Source organism: Chiloscyllium punctatum, chromosome 21 (genome assembly GCF_047496795.1).
Source record: "Chiloscyllium punctatum isolate Juve2018m chromosome 21, sChiPun1.3, whole genome shotgun sequence".
NCBI classification, from domain to species: Eukaryota; Metazoa; Chordata; class Chondrichthyes; order Orectolobiformes; family Hemiscylliidae; genus Chiloscyllium; species Chiloscyllium punctatum.
In genome coordinates, this window is record NC_092759.1 from 17,446,153 (window position 1) to 17,468,853 (window position 22,701).

Below are 22,701 nucleotides of genomic sequence, written 5' to 3' on the forward strand. Positions count from 1 at the left end.
TACACAAATTATAACATGGCGTTTATCTGGTCCAGCCTACATATGACTCCTGACTCACAGTAATGTGGGTGACTTTTAATTATCCTCTGGGCAATTAAGAATGGGCAATAAATGCTGGCTTAGCAAGTAATGCCCTCATCCCAGAATGAATTAAAAAAACTCTCTGCAAATCTGGTTATTTATATTTAGCAGGAATATATCACTGCAGTTTGCTAGATTTTGCCAGTGTAATATCAGCCTGTATGAAGGTTAAGTTTACCTAATTATTGCATATGAAATGCAAACCTAACCTCTTATTGCTTCCATTCTGCACAAGAGAGGAAATGAATGTTCCATGGAAACTGTTGTTTGCCACAAAATCAGCTTTGGGTGAAATTAATGGGAGAAAGTTCTGCTGAGTGTTGTGCTAAGTACATTTTGCATTAATGTTTTCTGACTAGCAAAATTGAAAGATTTGCAGAGAGATTTTAAAATTCATTCTGGGGTGAGGGCCAGCATTTAATGCCCATTCTTAATTACCCAGAGGATAATTAAAAGTCAAAATTGAAGCCTCCAAGCAGTTAGAAATAAATTATTTTTCTGAACCACAAGTAGCAACTTGTCCAAAACACCATTGTCCGTGATCAAATCACTCATGCCTGATAATTTACAATGACTCCTCATTTCTCAACACTTTGAATTTAAAAATCATTTAATTCATGGCCTCAAATCCTTTCCCATGTTATTGCAGTCTGGTTTTGCAATGTCCTCTACATTTCAACCTTGTCAGCACCCCAAAGGTTTTTCAGTCGTGACCACATGTGCGTTTCTTCCAGTTCATCCCACCACTGACCTTACAACTGTTGGAATCTGGAATCCCTTTGAAACTGCGTTGAATCAGTATTCTATACTTGTGTAGCATGAAACATCAGTTAACTGTGCCACATTAGTAGCTGGCTTACCACAAGCATTAATAAAAGATTTAGCCGGTGCCACACAACCCTATTACTTAGAAGGATTGGAAGCTAATATTCAAATGGAGGTTAGCAATGAGACCACAGCGTAGTTGTTGATGGGTAGCTGCCCACGGTCACTGGCTGAGAGGACCTAGACAGATGATTGACACAGCAGAGATAGCCAGGCCCCAAAATAATGCATACCAACAGGGATAGGTGGGGACAGAGAGGTACAAACTGGGGGACTAGCCTCCATCCTTTTGAGGGAAGATCAGAAATTCCCTTTTGTTAGCTCAAGGGGAGAACAAAGAAGCTGCTGCCAAAGACTATTAAGATATCTGACACGTGGGAGTGTGCTGCCTCTCCTCTTCCATTTTACATAATGGTTTCGGGATCTGTGATACATTCTCATCTGTCATAGGTTGTATATTTCATTTCTTTGACCAATTAACTAATGGACCATATCTAAACTGCTGCTTCTCAGTAAATCAACAGAAAACTGCTGCAAATTGTCAATTGCCTTTAACAGATAACTATGATCATGAATCTAACAAAATCAATGCAGTCTTGTATTTCCTCGAAGCACCCATCCACTTTTAACAGCACACTATAAGTCCTTCTTGAAAGCCTTCCAATTCACCCAATTAAGCCTCTCCTTGTAATGGTCTTGGCATCTGTTTCTTTGCTTTCGCGAAAGCACCTCGGAACTTTGTACTATGTAACAAATTTTAAATTATGCACGGACAGAGAGATCCGAGATATCCAGTACATCAGTTTTGAAGGTGACAGGGCAAATTTGAAAAAAGACATACAGGACATTTTTATAAATACAGACAGTAAGTAACTAAGTGGTTCATACAAGCCACAGTAAGATGGGGCAATTGGCCCCTTTCTGTACGACACAATCCTATGATATGAAGGCAAGTTTCTGTTTTTAATCTGATTTTTAAAAACAACTTAATGTCAAATATATTTTTGAAATTGGCCAAGTTTATATGCAAAAGTCACTCCCATTTGCGTTTTAAACTGTGAAATGCTGCACTAAGCCGTTTAATCAGAAAATCAAGGAGTTCTAGAGAAGCTTGTTAATAAAAAGCTGCTTCTGCCTGCAAAGTAGTTCAAATTGTGTTACAGCTCCCAGCACCCATCGGATGCTTAAATACTCTATGATATTGTACACGTCAGAACCTGAATAACTGTTCATGCACTGAAAGAATAAGCAATAACTCTTTCTGCAATAAACTTTCTCAAGATGAAAGCAACAAAGACAAGCTGTTACACAGAGACTGAAAGCAATTAGCCACGTCTTGGTGAGATTCCAAAAACAAATCTGCTTTGACACCTGCTTGATAAACTGGATGCTTTACTGCCATAAAGGACAAGGACTGCCCTGCAGAAGAATTTAAGGAGTTAATCACAGAAAAACTATGTCTTTGAACAGACTGTTAAGGCAAAGGAACAAAGAGGGGAACTACTTCTGATAGGAAGGTAAACTACAGACTTGAGATCTCAAGGAAAGTAATTAATATTGGGGATGAAAGAATCTATTGAATCAATGATAATGTCACAGCATAAACTTGAAAAAGAGAAAATTGTATAAGAATCAAACACCAGAACTCCACCTTTAGCAGAACTCTGGAGGACAACTTTACATAAGGATTGAACCCTGGGGGAATCCTGGCCAAATTCCATAATTGATTAGGTAATAGCCAAGTTGGGTTGCGAGGTTTAATTTGCTTACTTAGTCTTATTTTGGTTGCTAGATCCATCTAAGTTTAAATCATTATTTCAGTACTTGATTGTATGTGAGATTTCTAAATAAGCAGCTGAATTAAAGGTAACTTGTGGTGATTTATCAACAACCAACCCATTGTCACCAAGCACACACCTGAAACCGGATCGACACCACAACACCACAGATCTCTTCTCCAACCATAAACTGCTCTCCCAACATTGCCAAAATAATATTCTCCCAAAACCGAGATGCCAGGCCTTTGCGTAAGCGTATTATCCATTTACCACCATTTTTGTTGGCCTCATCCTGTATTGAAACAAATCAGATATTATGTGAGACCTTTTTCTTGGATGCCAATGAAACAAAGACAATGGTTAAATTCTCTGATGCATCCTACTCACCTCCCACATGGGTTTGATGCCTTCTTTGAAGAGGTGGAAATCACTATGTCCGGTCAAGTCACCCGGCCGCACCAAATGGCTGTAGAACCTCCAGAACTGTTCTACCTGGATGACAAAGTTACCGCTAAATGATCAACAGTAAATGACATTTATATAGTCTACTGAGTCAGATATGTGAGGTGTTAACAGCATAAAAAGGAATAGTTAGCTAATCCCAATCAATTCCTTGTAAGCACAAGCTGCTGTAATGTTAAACATACAAGTACAGAAAAGAGAAGCAGGAATATGACAGTTAGCCCGAGTTCCAGGGATTTATTGATCTTTAATCGCACCAATTTCCTCAACACAATTTCCCTACTTATACTGATTTCCTTAAGTTCCATCAGTTCCTCCCTCTCACTGGACTCAATACTCCCCAACATTTTTAGGATGTTATTTGTGCCCTCCTTTCTGAAGGCAAATAATGTCCCAAATAAAGTAGTAAAGAAGTCCCAAGGTGCTTCAGAGAAGCATTATCAAATAAAACCGAACAGTGAGGCACAGAAGGAAATATTAAACAGATATTAGCTGACCACAAGCTGATGGGGCATTGCGACGATATGGGGTAAACTCTCCTGCTTACTGTAAACCAGCAAACCAGAAAAGGTTTATCCCATGCAGTAATCTGTGAAAATTTAAGAGGTCAAGGATTAGTTAAAGTAAAAATTGAAAAACTTTATTTCTGGAAGTATAACAGAGAATAACTAACGACCAACTGTTTACAACTCCTCTCTAACCTATCTTTTACCTTCCCTTCTGTAATACTAGTCTGATAAAGCTCCCAATTATGACTTACAAAACAAAGCTTCTTATCTCAAAACTAGGCAGCTTTCAGTTTTCGCTGTATTCCGGTCGTCTTTTTTCCTTCTTTGAGATTCTGCTTCACAGGTTACTGATCGGTAAAGGTATCTTTAAGAGAGCTATTTTTCAGACAGTCTTTACATGCTGGTAGCTTGGCAGTTCTCCTCACAACTGTTCAATTTTCCCTAGTCTTATACCCACAAAGCATAGGACTGTGTCCATAAGACCATAAGACATAGGAGCGGAAGTAAGGCCATTTGGCCCATCGAGTCCACTCCGCCATTCAATCATGGCTGACGGGCATTTCACTCCACTTACCCGCATTCTCCCGGTAGCCCTTAATTCCTTGTGACATCAAGAATTTATCAATTTCTGCCTTGAAGACATTTAGCGTCCCAGCCTCCACTGCACTCTGTGGCAATGAATTCCACAGGCCCACCACTCTCTGGCTGAAGAAACGTCTCCGCATTTCTGTTCTGAATTTACCCCCTCTAATTCTAAGGCTGTGTCCACGGGTCCTAGTCTCTTCGCCTAACGGAAACAATTTCCTAGCGTCCACCCTTTCCAAGCCATGTATTATCTTGTAAGTTTCTATTAGATCTCCCCTTAATCTTCTAAACTCCAATGAATACAATCCCAGGATCCTCAGTCGTTCCTCATATGTTAGACCTACCATTCCAGGGATCATCCGTGTGAATCTCTGCTGGACACGCTCCAGTGCCAGTATGTCCTTCCTGAGGTGTGGGGACCAAAACTGGACACAGTACTCCAAATGGGGCCTAACCAGAGCTTTATAAAGTCTCAGTAGCACAACGGTGCTTTTATATTCCAACCCTCTTTTAAGATTGACTGGCTTTTAAGATTGTCAATATACTAAATTCGAACTGGATTGCAGTTTGTTATTTTTCAGGGTATAATTTAAACTGATTGACCTAATTCAAATCTGTTTTGTCATTTCCAGGCAACCAGCTATCATAGCTGCCCCATTAGGTGGAGCACATGTTAAAATGTATCTTTTTTTCAGAACACTTGCTGCTATCAGGTAGTTTTTCCTCTCTTTTAACTCTCTTAAAGGTACAGTACACTCACATCTTCATAACAGGTGCCTTAAAAGGAAGATGAAGAGAGAGAGGAATGTTCCAGAGCTCAGGTGCCGAACAATTAAACATATCTGTCAATAGTGAAGCAAAGAAAGGCTGGAAATCCATACCGGCCAACATACGGAAGGTCTTAGAGGTCCTTCACGTTTCCAATTTCTCCATCTACTGCTTTCTCACAAAAGCACTACATTTCTCAGGCTCTCTCAAAAAGCTCTGCCATTCAGATTTATTTGCATAAAACCAGGGCATCTACCACACCCCTTACCCAGATCAAATTGGTAGGCTGTACAAACACTTGCATCCCTTCCAAGAACAAGAACTTAATTCTTAGGGTCACAAACTTTCACCTCTTTAACCATAATCAATTTCATTTGTCTCAAGCAGGCAGAAGAACAAAATTAAAAATCTGTGAATATAATTTTTGTCATGAGACATTAATCTAAATAATTTCTGGCAGCAATAAAGAATCAAACTTTTTCTTCAAATGGAAGTAATGGGAACACGTTGTTTGCTTCTCTTATCTGTTGAATATCCTCAAACTTCGGTTCCTTTTTAGAAAATGGTCAATAATTGGTCACCCATCCTTTCTGCTTTAGACACCTATTCATGAATCCACACTGTGAAGGTCTTAATATATTTATCCATGGGATGGGGACATCACTGGTTGGGCCAAGATTACTACCCTTCTCTCGTTGCCTTTGAGAATGTGACGATGAGCTGGCTTTCTTAAACTGCTGCTGTCCATTTTGTACAGTGTCATTCAGAAAGGAGTTTCAGGGTTTTGACCCAGAAGCAATGGAGACACACATCCAAGTCGGGATGTGAGTGGCTTGGAGGGTAACTTAAGATGGTGGTGTTAATATGTATCTACTGCTCTTATCCTTTTTGATAGAGGTGGCCATGGATTTGGAAAGAACCATTTTGCATCTCTTGGAGCTACTGATGAGTGTCAATGGTGGAAGGAGTGAATGTTTGTGGATGTGGTGCTAATCAGATGGGCTGCTTTGTTCTAGATGAAGTAAAGTTTCTTGAGTGCTGCTGGACCTGCACTCATCTAGGCAAGTGGGAGTATTCCATCACTTTCCTGACTTGTGCCTTTTGATGGTGGATAGGTTTTGGGAGTCAGGAGGTGAGTTAGTCATTGCAGGATTCCACGTCTCTGACCTGCTCTTTTAGCCACAGTATTTATATGGCTGGTCCAATTTATTTACGGGTCAATGGTAACCCCCACCTGACCACTGTTGTTGATAGTAGGAGTTTCAGTGATGGTAACTGCCATTGAAAGCCAAAAGGTGATGATTAGATTCTCTCTTGTTGCAGACCGTCACTGCATGGCACTTGTGTAGCCTGACTGTTACTTAGCACTTATGAGCCCTAATCTGGATATTGTCCAGGTCTTGTCACGTTTGGACGTGGACTGCTTCAGTATCAGAAGAGATGAGAGTGGTGTTGAACATTTAATCAGCAAATATTCCCACTTCTGACCTTATGACGGAGGGAAAATCATTAATGAAGCAGCTGAAGATGGCTGGGCCTAGGACACTACCCTCAGAACACTCTGCAGTGATATCCTGGAGCTGAGATGACTGACCTCCAACCATCTTCCTTTGATTGATTGACTGATTGATTGATTTATTGTCACGTGTACTGAGGTACAGTGAAAGGTTTTGTTTATGAGCAGTATAAGCAGATCAGATGTGCTAGGTGCAACTCCAACCAGCAGAGCAACACTCCCCTTCAATTCCCATTGATTCAAATTTTGCTTGGGTTCCTTAAAGCCACATCTGGTCAAGTACAGCTTGATCTCAAGGGCAGTCACTCTTACTCACCTCTGAAATTCAGTCCTCTTTTCCATATTCAAACTAATGCTGTAATGGGGTCAGGAGCTGAGTGGCCCTGGCTGATCATAAACTGACTGTCAGTGAGCAGGTTATTGCTAAACAAATGCTGCTTCTTAGCACTGTTGATGCCACCTCCCATCACTTTACTGATGATCAAGAGTAGATGATGGTTTGGAAACTGCCTGGGTTAGATTTATCCTGCCTTGTTTGTGGAAGCCATTTTCTTGGTCATGCCTTACATCCCGGTTCAGGAACATTTTGCTGGAGGTCCCCTCACCTTGCTGAAAAATAGTACTTGGCATGTCGCTGTAAGAGGCTGTCTCACACATAGCTTAGACACTTTCTCACTGTGGTGTACTGTTGGTGTGTGTAGCTTAGCTTCTCTTTCTCTACGATATATTGCAAATGTGTGTTGTTCCTCTAATTAAGGATATCTGTCCTGGAATTGTTACAGATGTCTGTAAACAGCATGTTAGGTGATAACTGTCAGTCCTGTTTACTTGTAGACTGTGTAGCATCTTTTACGGCTGACCCCTGATTCGGTACCTCCTCGGACTATCCTGACACTTTTTAATTAATGATCAGCCTGTGTTTCAGCCCTGTCTTGCTTTTTATATAATCTTGTAACTTTCGGTACTTCAGAGTTCTGCCGAGCCATACTTAGGACAGTAGTCTCCCAATGATGGTTAATGCTCAAGGTCTGCCTATAGAGATTTACTTCAACAACTGGCATTAGCCGGCTGGATCCCCTTCATTATGGGGTCTTGCGCGGACCTGAATTAGTGCATTCAATACTTAATTTGGTGTATGAGTAAATGTGAGTATTGTGTGGGGCTAATCAAGATTCCTACAACTGGTTAAGTGCGTGATCCTGACCTGAGCCTGCAGACCGATCCCCTGAGGCGAGGCAGAAGACTGGAAAGATCGCTTTAAATTAGCACATTCACGTAAGTGTTTAATCATGACCTGAGCGTGCAAGCTGATCCCCCGAGGTAAAATGGAAGATGGACAGATAGCCTCTCTAAATTTCTTAACTTGCAAACTCCTGACCTGAGCCTGCAGACTAATCTCCTGAGGCAAGACGGAAGGTGGACACATCTAAATGTTTAGAATTGCAAACTCGGTTGATTGCTGGCCTTGGGGAGACCTTGAGGAACTGACCCTGGTGCCAGTGTTTTGTCTTGTTGGTTTGTTTTGCTGTTTGTCTTTGTTTGTGTCTTATTCATTTGCCTGTATGTGACTGTTGCGCATATGGGACTTGGGAGGTGAGGATGGGATCGAATCATTTTACAAGCAAGACCGAAGTGCCAGCCCCGGGGACAAGGCAATCTTGTCCTGCTGGGCAGGTTGAACCCCCCCCCAACTTTTGTCCCTTCAGAGGGGACGCTGAAACGCCACGGTAAACATGCGAAATGCAATACTTATGGTAGGAGATTCCCTTGTTGATTTTAAGAAAGTGGCTAAGAGCCATCAGCCCCTCCAGTTGCATCGCAGTCAGCATCCTGGGAACTCTTTCAAAACCCTCCTACCATACTGGCGCCCTATTCCCCTAAGTCCCCCAAAATTACCATCCCAAATAGGATTGCTGCTGTTGTCATTTCCCAAACGAGGAGGAAAGCTGACCAGGGACAGAATGCTGTTAGAAATATGCTACAGTTTGCTCTTCTTAACCACAAGTTACTAGTGCAAGTACTCAACAGGGTCCTAATCTCCGGACAGCACATGTTGGTGAAAGCATCTCACAATTTACAGAGATTGGTAATAAAGAACTTGCTTGCCCCAGGCTTATGATGGGTGAAACTCCACCTGACAAGCCCTGGACCCACTCCGAGATCCAGGGCATGTTTCATGGGCAGCACGGTGGCACAGTGGTTAGCACTGCTGCCTCACAGTGCCAGAGACCTGGGTTCAATTCCCGCCTCAGGCGACTCTCTGTGTGGAGTTTGCACATTCTCCCTGTGACTGCGTGGGTTTCCTCCGGGTGCTCCAGTTTCCTCCCACAATCCAAAAATTTGCAGATTAGGTGGATTGGCCACGCTAAATTGCCCGTAGCGTTAGGTGAAGGGGTAAATGTAGGGGAATGAGTATGGGTGGGTTGCGCTTCAGCGGGTTGGTGAGGACTTGTTGGGCCGAAGGGCCTGTTTCCACGCTGTAGGTAAGCTAATCTAATCTAACACCCCTGATCCACTCTCGTGCCCAACATTTTTAATTGGCTTGTACAAAACTGCAGTATTTATAGTTGCTTGTCTCAGGATGTCCAGACTTTAATGAATTTAGCCTACTATTTCCCCTGGGTCATGGACTAATGCAGAGGCACGGACAACTTGGCTTGAAAATATTGTTCGAATTGAAACTCCTTAATTTTGACTGTTCTGAAATGTGAATGTTTCATTACCCTTACAAACAAAAAAATCAACAGAAACTAAAAACTGGAATAGGGAAACATTGCCAGAGAGAGAGAGAGAGAGAGAGAGATCCTCTCAGCTCTGAGTCACGGAAGCTTGCAGAGTGGTTAACTCTTTGTGGTCTGGTTTGAATGCACACTTGTTTGTTGGTGACTGAATGTTTATGCTTTGTTCCCTGGAGCTCGAGATCTGGTAATGTTCTTCTTATAGACCATGAGGTCAGTACGATCAATTGCTAACTAGTCATATTTTTATGTTTTCATGAAATTCAAATCAGTTTACTATGGCATAAGACAACATTACAATCTAAAAAAATGCCTTTTCCTTAGATTTGTTTGCACCATTTGACACCAGTATAAACCTGCTCTCAACCCTCCATAATTCCATGTTACTGCCAAAGATCAGTTTCACCCCTATCACCCCTAGGTGTCGGACTAATTAAAGGATTGACTAAAGGCAGTAAAAGCAGTAGCACTGTACCCTGGCCTTGAGTGCGGAATGATTCTGTTCCAGGATGAAAATAGGTGTCTGCTTATTTCTTAAAAATAATCTAAACCTAACATTAAGGGCAATCGCCTCAGACTTTAACATTTGCTCATTAAATGGAGGAATTACAGTGAACTTTCAGACTCGTTTGTTTCCACATAATTTTGAGACTGCTGCACCTCATTTGTATGTACGGAGTGCAAGTCGTAGCTTTATTCTTTATCAGTTTCCCTTTCTCACTGAGAGTTGAAGTTCCACTTCAACACTATTTTGTGAGGAAAAAAATCATGTAACAAAAGTTAAGGTGCTGTTGTTCATATCTGGGTCTTTGGATTAAGTCATCATTTGTGCATAAGAAGCATTTTGTTATCATGTGAGTACAGAAGACCTGATTAATGCAGCTACAGTCATTTCACACCCTATAACACTATAAATGAGCAATGACTGATCAGAACCACTTAAGGAACCAAACCTGGGATTAAATTGAGAGACTAGAACCAGGTGATTATATTGGATTACAGGGTTAGAAACTGTGCACATTTTATATTGTAAATTTGGGTTTTAAATAATTGATTTCCATTTATATTGAAGCCTCCAAACAGAACTCATACTCAAAAAGAGGAAACTTGTGATTTAATAAATTGAGTGCGATATGCACGTAATAGAACATAAATGATACAATTTCATGTCTGCAACACCAAGCAGCTTTGAGTCATTTGTGTGATTTTAGAATCTGTTTGTTCTTATTAATTAACTGTGAAATGCATTAGTCACTTATTCAGTTTTAATCTCTCATTAACAATATGGTTATATTAGTCAATATTTTAAAACCATTTGTATTAGTCCAGAGTTACATAATCTGGATTAATTGGCAAGATCACTTAGTTTTTGTACCTTTACACATCGTCAGTGATCTGTGTCTTTGTCTCATGATTAGTTGAAAACATGGCTGCATTGATTAATGTTCACCTGGACCATCCCTTAAAACAACACCGGCATCTCCAAATCATTAAAACAATTGAGTATTGTACATCCAATTAGCAATGGAAGTAGGCTATACAATGGTAAGTGTAAAAAAGAAGGGGGGGGGGTAGCATCCTGAGCCTACGTCTGGCATACCAATATTATTTAAGGTTTGGGATGACATTGATAAGGATGAGGATGATTATTCCAGGATACTCACTGAGCCTCTAACATCTCCTGAAAGTCCCCAGCACACCCCCTTATTATAAACCTCCCCTTACTCTAAAGATGAAGGGTCCAGTATTGGTAACTGGTATCATTGTCGATATCATGGGGGTGAGTGGCCTGATCCATCTGTAAACAGGGGTTGTCTTGGAAAGCAGAGTAATGTTAATGAACCAAACCCCTGACCGCAAGGAGAAACCCATCCAATTAGATCAATATGTTCGAAGGACAATTCAGGTGTATAATGCCACTCCTAGGCCCTATACGCAGTTATGACTGCAGATCACTTAATCCAGTAATTAGAACGAGCCTTACAAAAACCTGTAAATATTAGTGATGTACTGAACAACCCATTCCTGGCAGGACCCTTGCTTGGTGGGCCCTTTCACTTGCCTATAACTTGATTTTATAGAATTATCTCAAGTACATTGTTACGAATATTGTCTAATAATAGTAAATGTATATAGTAAATGAATCAGAACCACCCCAACGACTGAGAATATTGTCACAATAGTGGTGGACAAGTGGGAAATACCTGCATAACTTAACCAAAGCTCTTCAAAGTTTACAGCCACAGGTATGCCAAGCCTAAGAATTGGCACCGGGTAAAATTGAAGCCGAGGTGGGAAGGCCCGTGTCTTGTGAGTTTCCACCTGCACAGTGGTCAAAATCAGCGGAAGACTTGAATGGATGAATGGAACTTGATGAAAGAGAGCACCGTCTTAGAGGGAACCTTGCTCCTGATGGCTCTTGTGAAGATGGGTGGGCTCATCGCTCGAGTCTTGGGGCAGCGCCCTCCTACAAGGGCTTATTGTTCTTGCTGTTGTCTTTTTGTACTTTTCGTGGTCCTTGTTAGTTTCATTAAACAGGGTTGTGTGCGCTATGGCTCACTGCTGCTACCCTCCATCACATCATCAGCCTGGCTGGTCAAAATCCCCCTCGCAGCGAACCCCTGCACTGGCACTGAGTCTGGACTCCCAGCCCCTAACAGTGCTGACACCTCAGATTCTGAGGTCTAGCCGTCCGATTCTGAGCCTCCCCCTCTGGACAATCTCACTGGCTCTGGATACATTCCCTTTTTTGTTGAAAATCCTGACCTGCTTCTTTGACTAAGAAAAGAAAAAGGAGGGACTGTGGATGCCATTTTCTTGGTTGTGTCTTCTGTCTTGGTTAAGGAACTATTTTGCTGGAGGTCACCTCACCCTGCTGAAGAATAGTACTTGGCATGTTGCTGTAAGAGGCTGTCTCACACATAGCTTAGATCCTTTCTCACTGTGATGCATTGTTGGTGTGTGTCACTTAATTGTTCAACCATGCTTCCTCTTGTTAATTAGCTTCTCTTTCTCACTACAATATATTGCCAATGTGGGTTGTTCCTCTAATTAAGGACATCCGTCCTGCACTTGTCACAGATCTCTGTAAACAGCATGTTAGGTGAAAACTTTCAGTCCTATTTACATATAGAATGTATAGAATCTTTTAGGGCTGACCCTGAGAGCTGACCCCTGATTCAGTACCTCCTCGGACTATCCTGACACTTTGTAATTAATGGTCAGCCCGTGTTTCAGCCCTGTCTTGTTTTTCTGTACAAGTAATCTTGTAACTTTCTGCTGTACTTCGGAGTTCTGATGAGCTATACTGAGGATGATGGTCTCTCCATGATGCATCGTGTAATAAACTGGTTAATGCTCAAAGTCTGCCTCTAGAGATTTTCTTCAACATTGTGTGTACAGAGTATACCTGGGCAATTTTCCACATTGTTGGGTAAATACAAATATTGTAGCTGGAATAGCTTGGCTAGGGGTGCAGTGAGCTCTGAAGCACATCTATAGTACCATTACTGAAATGGTGTTACAACCTTAGCAGTATCCAGAGCCTCCTGTGGTTTCTTGATATTACGTGGAGCAAATTGGCTGAAGACTGGCTTCTGTGATGCTGGGGACTTTCGGAGGAGGCTATTATGGTTCAATACGTGGTTGCAAGGAGGCAATTCAACCATTAGCTCACTGCTACCCAAGTATACCAGACTAGGAGCTGTGGCATATTAGAGTTTTGTTAAAGTATAGATTATGACATGTTAGTCTCAATAAGAGTTAAATTTTTTGACTGACAGGAGAACTCTGCTTCCTTCAGTCAATACGAGCTATTTGCTTAAGTTCAAAGACATGTTACTGATTAAGTGTCTCAAAATCAAATCCAGAATTTAACCATATGTCATCAGATTTGGCACAATTTGTCACACAATTTACTACAGATGAGTATGATGATACTCTCTTCCTGTTACTAATAAAATGAGTAGGGAACAAGAGTAGGTACTTGGCCCTTCAAGCCTGCTCCACCATTAATAAGATCACGGCTGATCCAATTTTTAACTTCAGCTCTACATTCCTGCACATTGCTGATAGTTTTTCATTTCATTGATAAAAATATTTATAGATTCTGCACCCAATGCCTTTTGAGGAAGGGAATCCCAAAGACTCTCAACATTCTACAAGAAAAAGTGTTTCATCTGCCTTAATTGGGGTCTAATCATCACTGACTCGATAAACTCCATTGTCTGTCTGCCCTTTCCTCATAAGACAATCTGCTTATTCTAGCTATTAGTCTAATAAACTTCTTAGAACTGCTTCCAATACATTAACATCCTTCCTTCGGAACGGTGACCAGTACTGCACACAGTAGTCCACATATAGTCTCATCAATGCCCCATATGATTTAAGCATAATTTCCCTATTCTTGCATTTAAACCCCCTTGTATCAAAAACATAACATTCCTGATTACTTGCTGTACCTGCATACTAACCTTCAGTGATTTGTGTATTAGGACACCCAGATCTCTCTGCATCTCAGAGTTCTGCAACCTCTCACCATTCAGATATGCTTTTTTTTTCTGCCAAAATGGACAAATTCACACTTTCCCACATTGCATTCCACTTATCAGATTATTGGACACTCTCTTAACCCATCTCTATCACTTTGAATGTTCCTTATGTCCTCTTCACAACACAATTTTCTACCTACCTTTGTGTCATCAACAAATTTAGCTCCCATTCTTTCTGTCCTTCTATGAATTCATTTCTATGAATTGTAAAGAGTTGCGAATCCAGCACTATCCCTGTGGCACACCACTTGTGATATCCAACCAGCCTAAAAAAGACCCATTTATTCTGACGCATTGTTACCTGTTTGCAAGCCAATATCTATCCATCTATCCATGCCAATACATTACCTCCAACACAATGAGCTGTTATTTTCCGCAATAACCTCTGATGTGGCAGCTTATTAAATTCCTCTGAAAATCTAAGTACAGTACGTTTCACTGGTCCCCCTTTATCCATAGCACAAGTTCAATGAACTTCAATAAATTAGGTAAATATGATTTCTCTTTGACAAAACCATGTTGGCTCTGCTTGATTACTTAAATTTATCAAAACGCCCTGCTATAACATCCTTAATAATAAAGCTTTTAATATTTTCCACATGGTGGATGTCATTGTTATATTGAATTTATAATGAATACAATTCTACTTTTCCATGATTCAATAGCTTACTTACCGACGCAACTGTTCCAATCTGTTTAATGTTCTGTTCGTAGCTCTGAGTGTTGGCTGGCCTGCTTGGTGTGCGCCTGGAGTACCAGAAGGTATAGTTATATTGTAGAGGGTGTTCACCAGCTCCAGGTGTCACTGCCTGTATAAACCACAATCAATAAAATTAATCAACAGTGCTTTAAACTTAACTTCCTTTCCTCACAGTTCTCATAATTTTAGACTTTAATTGTGAATCACTGAACTCTCTGGGCCTGTATACAATTTAAATCCACATTCACATTAGTATGTATACATCTCAAACTGCAGATTTAAAAAAAACTCATTCATGACCGGCATTTATTGTCCTTTCCTAGTTTAAGAGTCAACCACATTGCTGAGAGTCTGGAGTCACAGGAGGCCCGACCAGGTAAGGATGGCAGTTAGGCGAAAGTGAGGACTGCAGATGCAGGAAATTAGAGTCGAGAGTGTGGTGCTGGCAGTTTCCTTTCCTAAAGGACATTAGAGAAGAAATCGGTTTTTCCAGCAGTTGACAATGGATTCATGGTCATCATCAGCCTCTTAATTCTAGATTTAGTAAAAAAAATTAATTCAAATTCCATCATCTGCCGTAGCAGGATTCGAATCCTGGTTCCCAAGACATTACCGAAGTCACTGGATTATTGGTCTAGTGATAATACTAGTAGACGATCACCTCCCCAGGTATTAGCAGATGATTATATCTTTGATTGTTTCAACTGCCAATGAAGCAAGCATCTTGGCCGTGTTCCAAAAACATGAAACAAGATAAAACAATGAATAAGAAACACAGAAAGACAGAGAACAAATGACGACCATTTGCCCGTTGTGCTCATGTTGGCTCTTTTAAAGAGCTACCAATCAGTCAATTTCCCCAGCTCTTTCCCTATAATCCTAAATGTTTTCTTCCATTGGGTTTGATGCATTTTGGTTGGAACATTGTACTACTTAAGTTGTCTTGTGTCTTCTCTGTTTTAAAGGGAATATGAGAATATATGGATCCTGGATTCTTTGTGCCTAATCTTTGAAGTAGCAGGTAAGGTTAACAATGGAGTTAATAAAGCTTGTATGATCATACTGTTTATAAGTATGGCATTGTGAAATAACTGCACAGAGGTCAGTATCACGTCATTAAGTCACCCTTTATTCACTTGTGCACAGTACACTGGCTGTGGCTAGCCAGCTTGGAGTCAGTCACCAGAACTGAGGAGATTCAAAATCTCCTACTCATATTGGTTAGCCAGGGCTTTCCTGATTGGCCCAGGTGAATACCCCAATCAACACTCTTGTAGTCACTGTGATCAACCTGGTTCCAATTACTACACAGAGAGAACCAAAAGTGAGGACATTTTACAAGTCCTATGTAAAATATTAGCTCAGTTCCAGATTGAGTATTATGTTTAGTTCTGGTCACCACACATTAGAAAGTACATGAAAGTTTCAGAGACAGTATACAGGAAACTTGGCAGATGGTTCTGGAAATGAGACATTACAGTTATATGGATAGACTGGATAATTTAGAGTTCTCCTTAAAGCAGGAGGGATTAAACAGGATAATATAGAGGTGTTTGAAATCATGAAGAGTTTAGACGGTTTTTCTTTATTTACTATTTCCAATGGCTGAAAGGTGGATAAACAAAAGAGAAAAATTTAACATGCTTAGCAGAACAAGAAGTGACGGTGAGAGAATGACACTTTTATACAATGGGTAGGATTTAGGTAATAGAGTGATGGAAAATGACTCAATTGTAGCTTCTAAACAAAAGGAAATTGGATAAATATGTAGAAGCCAAAAACAACTGCATGAATATGAGAAAAGACCAGAGGAGTGGGACTATTAGTGGATTGTTCTTTAAAAAAAAGCTTGACAGTCTCCTTCAGTGTTTTCCACTAATTCCCTTTTCAAAGTTATTACAGAACACAGAGATGGATCAGACTGAGTCATAGATTCATACAGCACAGAAACAGACTCGTCGGTCTAACTCATCTGCACCAACCAGGCATTCCAATCTAATCCAGTCCCATTTGCCAGCGTTTGGCACATATCCCTCAAAATCCTTCCTTTTCATGCAATCATCCAGATGTCTTTTAAATGTTGTAATTGTACCAGCCTCCGTCATTTCCTCTGGAAATTCAGTCCATATACTCATTATCCTCTGTGTGTAAAAGTTACCCCTCAGGTTCTTTTCAAATCTTTCCCCTCACCTTAAACCTCTGCCCTTTAGTTTTGGACTCCCCCACCATAGAAAAAAAAAGACTTTGGCTATTCACCCTATTCACGGTCCTCACAATTTTATAAACCTCCACAAGGTCACCCTTCATCCCGCAACACTCCAGGGAAAATACCTCCAGCCTATTCAGCCTCTCCCTCTAGCTCAAACACTCCAGTCCTGGAAACATCTTTGTAATTTTTTTCTGCACCCTCCCAAGTTTAACAACATCCTTATTTTTGAAGTTACTCTCAAGAAAGACAAGTGGACTCAGTAGTCCACATTGCTGCTTCAGTGCTGTATTATACAAAGGATTTAATTCTCTTTTGAACGTTATCAGTGAGAGTTCTTTTTTATTCATTCATGTGATGAGGGTGTCTCTGGCCAGGTCAGTACTTATTGCCCAAAGAGCAGTTAAGTGACCGGTCAGTCTGGAGTCACCAGGTAAGGATGACAGTCTTTTAAAAAAAAAAGGCTTTTTCCAACAATTGGAATTTTGAGCATTTTTCCAACAATTGAGAATGGATTCATGGTCATTAACATACTCTTAATTCCAGATTTTATTTAATTCAATTTCCATCATTTGCCATGGCAAGATTTGAACCTGAGTCCCCAGAGCATCACTTATGTCTGTAGATTAACAGTCCAGCGATAATACCACTGCTTTCAGCACACTTTCAGGCAGTGCCAGTTTTTCCCTTTATGTTACATAGAAGCACTGAATACAGGAGCAGGAGTAGGTCATTCTGCCCTTTGAAACTGTTCTGCCATTCAGCATGATTATGGCTGAAAACCAACTCATTGTCCTGTTCCTACTTTCTCCCCATATACTTTGGTCCCTTTAAAACTAAGAACTATATTGACATATTCCTTGAAAGTCTTCAATGTTTGGCTTCAATTTCCAGGGTGAAGAAATTTCTCCTCATCTCTGTCCTCTCTGTGACCCCTAGAATCTGTAGTCCCTGGTCATTGAAAACATCTTTCCTGCATCTACCCTGTCCAATCCTGTTAGAATCTTATAGATTTCTAGGAGATTCCACACACTCCCCTCCCAGCATTCTTCTAAACTGCAGCCAATCTAGTCTTAATTGATCCAGTCTCTCCCCCTACGTCAGTGCCATCATATCATGGATCAGTCTGGTTGACCTTCTTTGCACTCCCTCAATAGCCATAGCAGCTTCCTCAGATAAGGAGACTAAGTTGCTTCTTGTTCCCTTGCAATTACTTTGAATCTATAAAATTAACTGTAAGTTGCTTGGGCTTGGGGAGCTGGATACTGGGTCTGCACAGGTGCCTGTTTAAATGCCTCTGTCCTCTACTTTTTGTTGTATTTCAGGGATCCTATACTACCACCTACACTCTGGATAAGAGATCCAAGAGCAGGACAAACTAGTTTGCCTTGCATACTTTCCTTTGGGGCAGCAGTTGGCCTCTGATCAGTATCTCAAGCTAATTTTGGGTGTTCAGTGCTCTGATCTATGTTTGATCTATGTTCAAGAACCAGCATTGCATTGACCACAGACAGCGAGGGAGTGACCAACTCAAGAGCAGCAACACTACCTGAAATAACATAAGCAAACTCACAAAACATTTTTTTCTGTTCAAACGTTTGTCACAAACTTTAATATGGGCAAGTAAAAGATGAAGGGATCGCACATTATGAGGATAATAAGAAACAAACTGGAACAGGGAGCAAAAGGAACCTATGATACTACTATTGGTGATTTCAGTATTGTAAGTACATTAAATCAAGTCATTAATAAAAACAAAAAGATACTTGGGTTAATTTCTACTGGAATATAAAGATGCAACGGTCACATTAAACTTAGTTAGTCTTATTGTTCTTGCAAGAATGTTTTACTCTCTATATTACAACAATAATTTAGAAGCACTAGAAAGGTGCAAACAAGATTTGCATGGATGATACAAGCACATGCAGTTCTTTATCACCCTGCTAATATGAAGGATATTGGAAAGAGTGCAGAAAAGATTTATAAGAATATTACCTGACGGAAGGTTTGAGTTATAAAGAGAGGCTGGGTAGGCTGGTACTTTTTTTACCCCTGGAACCTAGGAGGTTTAGGGGTGACCTGTTGCTGGGTTTAGAAAATCATGAGGGGCAGAGATAAAGTGAATAGCAAAGGTCTTTTCCCGAGGGTAGGGGAGTTCAAAGCTAGAGGGTATAGGTTTAAAGTGGGAGGGGAAAGATTTAAAAGGGATCTGAGGGACAACCTCTTCATGCAGAGAGTGGTGCGTATATGGAATGAACTGCTGGAGAAAGTGGTTGATGCAGGTACAGTTACAACATTTAAAAGACATTTGGACAGTACATAAATAGAAAAGATTTAGAGTGATATGGACCAAATGCAGGCAAATCGGACGAGATTAGTTTGGGAAAGCTGGTCAGCATGGATGAGTTGCACCAAAGAGTCTGTTTCTGTGCTATCTGATTTCATGACTCAAGTTGTTTACTTGGGAGGTATGTCTGCAATGTCAGGAGTTAACACTGGATACATTATAATCTCCTAGATGACTTGATAGCTGTAGAATTACAGATATAAATCAATGTGATATCAATTTGGTTCTACATATTTCAAAACTACACACAGGATTTGGCACTACCTGCTCCGTACCCTTTGCCAGTTGGTAAATAATAATTTCACTGCATTCTACAAATATTAAAGTAACAATTCTAGTTTTAAGGTGCGTGAGAAAATGTCAATGCTCACCTTTCGTTTGGCTGTGCTTTGAATCTTTTCTTGATCACACACTTCCGTTTCCTTCTCTTTCAATAATTCACTGTCTTCACTATGTTCATGGTCTCCACTATCATCATCTTTCAGGCTGCAAAGATAGAACATACACAAGGTTCATTAGCACATCTTGTTCGATAACATTTGTGTGAAACACTGTGAGAATTGTTTGTTCATGGGATATCAGCATTGCTGGCTGGGGCCTGGAGAAAGTGGTGAATGGTGGTGAACTGACCTTTTGATCGCTACGGTCTTTGGGACTCAAGGACACCCACAGTGCTCGCAGGAAGGGAGTTCCAGGATTTTTACCCAGCAACAGAAAAGGAATGGTGATTCATTTTTAAGTCAGGATATTAAGCTTGTCAGAGGAGAACTTGCAGGTGGTGGTGTTCCCAACCATCTGCTGCCCATATCCTTCCAGGTGTAGGGGTTGGGGTTCGAAAAGATCCTATGGAGGAAAGCATGTTGAGTTGTCAAAATGCATCTTGTCTCCAGTACACATTTTTGCCACGCTGTACATGTACCGAATGGGATGGAAATCAAGTTGGATGCTTTCTCCTGGATAGTATCACATTTCTTGATTGCTGTTGAATTGCCCCACCCAAGTAATTAGAGTGTTCTGCCACACTTCTGATGTAAAACTTGTAGATGTGGCTAGTGAATAGGTTGTGAGTTACTTGCTATAAAAGCTCTGACCTGCGCTGTAGTCACAGACTTTGTACAGCTGGTGCAGTTCAGTTTCTGGTCAATGGTAACCCCCAGGATCTTAAGAGTGGGAGATTTATCCATGTTAATGCCATGGTAATGCCATTCATCCATGGGGCAGTGATTAAACTGTCTTTTGTTGGAGATGGTCTTTGCCTAGCACTTGTACAGCATGAATGTTACTTGCCACTTATCAGCCCAAGCCTGCTTATAGTCCAGGTCCTGCTGTATATCAATACTGCTTCACATTAAAACATAAAAGATGGAAACAGGATTAGGCCATTCATGCATGCTCCATCATTCAATACGGGTTGAAAAGCGTGGCGCTGGAAAAACACAAGAGGTCAGACAGCATCGGAGGAGCAGAAGAGTCGATGTTTCTGACATAAGCCCTTCATCAGGAATGTGGAGGGGGAAGGGGGCTGACAGATAACTAGTGGGGTGAGGAGGGGTGCTGGGGCTAAGCTGGGTGGGTTTGTGATAGGTGGATCCAGGTAGCAGGTGATTGAGATAGGTCAGTGGGGAGAGTGAAGCAGATAGGTGGGAAGGAAGATGAACAGATTGGTCAGGTCAAGGGCAGTGCCGAGTTGGAGGGTTAGACCTGGGATGAGGTGGGGAGATTGTAGTTGTAGGGTCCTAAGGCAAAATGTTATGAAGTTGAAGGCATGTACTGTATCTTTAAGAGAGTGAAAGCTGGCAAGCACCTGTCATGTTACAGAGTGTTCTGGAAAATTGGAAGATGTAACATTTTGCTGTAACCTAGATACCAGTTGTTTTCACAGCAGTTCGAATTTAACCAACCAGTTTAAAATTATACCCCAAGATACTAAAACCCAATCGAATTAGAATTTTACTGTTTTAACAACATTGAACCAATGAAACGATCTGATATTTGGGGTATAAAAAGCAGGCTTTTTGGACAGTTAGCCAGGAGGAGCACAATCTGCCATTTGAAAGACTGCTATTCACCACACTCTGTGTCAAAGGTACCTTTTTGTTATGAAACATTTTTGTAGCAGAAGACTAAAGATGACCCAGGGAGATCTACAAACAGAGGAAGATTGACACCGGAGACGACAGCCACTGTCTGATTTTGAAAATTGAGTTGCTATAAATCTAATTGGGGCTTTATAGGATCAGTATATTGTTATAGAGTGGGAGGTAGATAACAAACCTTTAAGAGAAAGGAGACTTATGTTGTAAATAATTAGTGTTTACGGTTCACTTTAGAATTAAAGAATAAACTTGGTATTTTTTCTTTAAATGGTGGAATTTGAGTAGTTCTCTGTCACTTATACTTTAACAGGTTACGAGATAAGGTGAGCTTTTCTGTGTGCTTGGTTAAATTAGCAGAAGGATTTACCACCATGTCGTTACAGAAAGATGAGGTGCTCTTCCTCCAGTTGGCAGGTGGCTTTGATTTGGCGGTAGAGGAGACCCAGGATTTGCATGTCCTTGGGGGAGTAGGAGGGAGAGTTGAAATGGTTGGCCACAGGATGGTGGAGTTGGATGGTGTGTGCGGACCAGAGATGGTCCCTGAACCATTCCACGAGTTGGTGCTTGGTCTTCCCGATGTAGAGGAGACCACATCGAGAGCAACTGATGCAGTAAATGAGGTGGGAGAATGTACAAGAAAATCTTCGTTGGATTTAAAATGATCCTTTAGGCCTTGGATAGAGATGAAGGGGGAGGTGTGGGCGCAGGATTTGCACTTTGTGCAGTGGCAGGAGAAAGTGCTGGGAGTGGAGGGTGGGTTAGTGGCGAGTGTGAACCTAACGAGGGAGTTGTGAAGGGAATGGTCTCTGTGGAATGCAGATGGGGTGGGGAGGGAAATACATTTTTGGTGGGGGGGGGGGTGTGACTGTAGGTGACGGAAATGGTGGAGGATAATGCGCTGAACCCGGAGACTGGTGGGGTGAAGGTGAGGGGGTGGGGTTTGAGGGTGGAGGTGCGGGAACTGGAGGAGATGTGATGCAGGGCATTGTTGATCACATGGGAGGGGAAATTGTGGTCCTTGAAATAAAAGGACACCTGAGATGTCCTGCAGTGGAATTGCTCCTCTTGGGAGCAGATATGGTGGAGGTGGAGGAATTGGGAGAAGTGGGGGTTGGGAGGAGGTGTACTCAAGGTAGCTATGGGAGTCAGTGGGTTTGAAATCAATGTCCATGTTGAGTAGGTCGCTGGAGACAGAGACAGAGAAGTCCAGGAAGGGGAGGGATGGACAGAAGGTCCGTATGAGCTTGAGATCAGGGTGGAAGATATTGGTGAAGTTGATGTACTTTTCAAACTTCTTGTGGGAGAACGAGGTGGTTCTAATACAATCATCAAAGTAACGGAGGAAAAGGTGGGGGATGGTGCCGGTGTAGCTACAGAAGAGGGACTGTTTCACGTATCCTGCAAAAAGGCAGGGTTAGTTCAGGCCCATATGGTTGCCCATGGCTACCCTACTTGTCTTTAGGAAGTGGGAGGATTCCAAGAAGAAGCTGTTGAGAGTTCCGGCAATCAAATGAGAATGTTGGTGGAGAGGGGACTGGTT

General features: G+C 41.4%; 1 protein-coding gene across 1 annotated transcript in view; it reads right to left on the minus strand.

The window, feature by feature from the left end:
• The window catches only part of LOC140492613 (eukaryotic translation initiation factor 4E type 2-like), a 43,931-nt gene that overhangs the window by 8,848 nt on the left and 12,382 nt on the right, over nt 1-22,701 (minus strand). The window contains exons 2-5 of the mRNA XM_072591625.1: nt 19,437-19,551; nt 14,487-14,621; nt 3,072-3,176; nt 2,824-2,976 (exon numbers count right to left, since the gene is read on the minus strand). Coding sequence (XP_072447726.1) covers nt 2,824-2,976; nt 3,072-3,176; nt 14,487-14,621; nt 19,437-19,551 — 508 coding nt within the window. The remainder of the gene's footprint in view (nt 1-2,823; nt 2,977-3,071; nt 3,177-14,486; nt 14,622-19,436; nt 19,552-22,701) is intronic.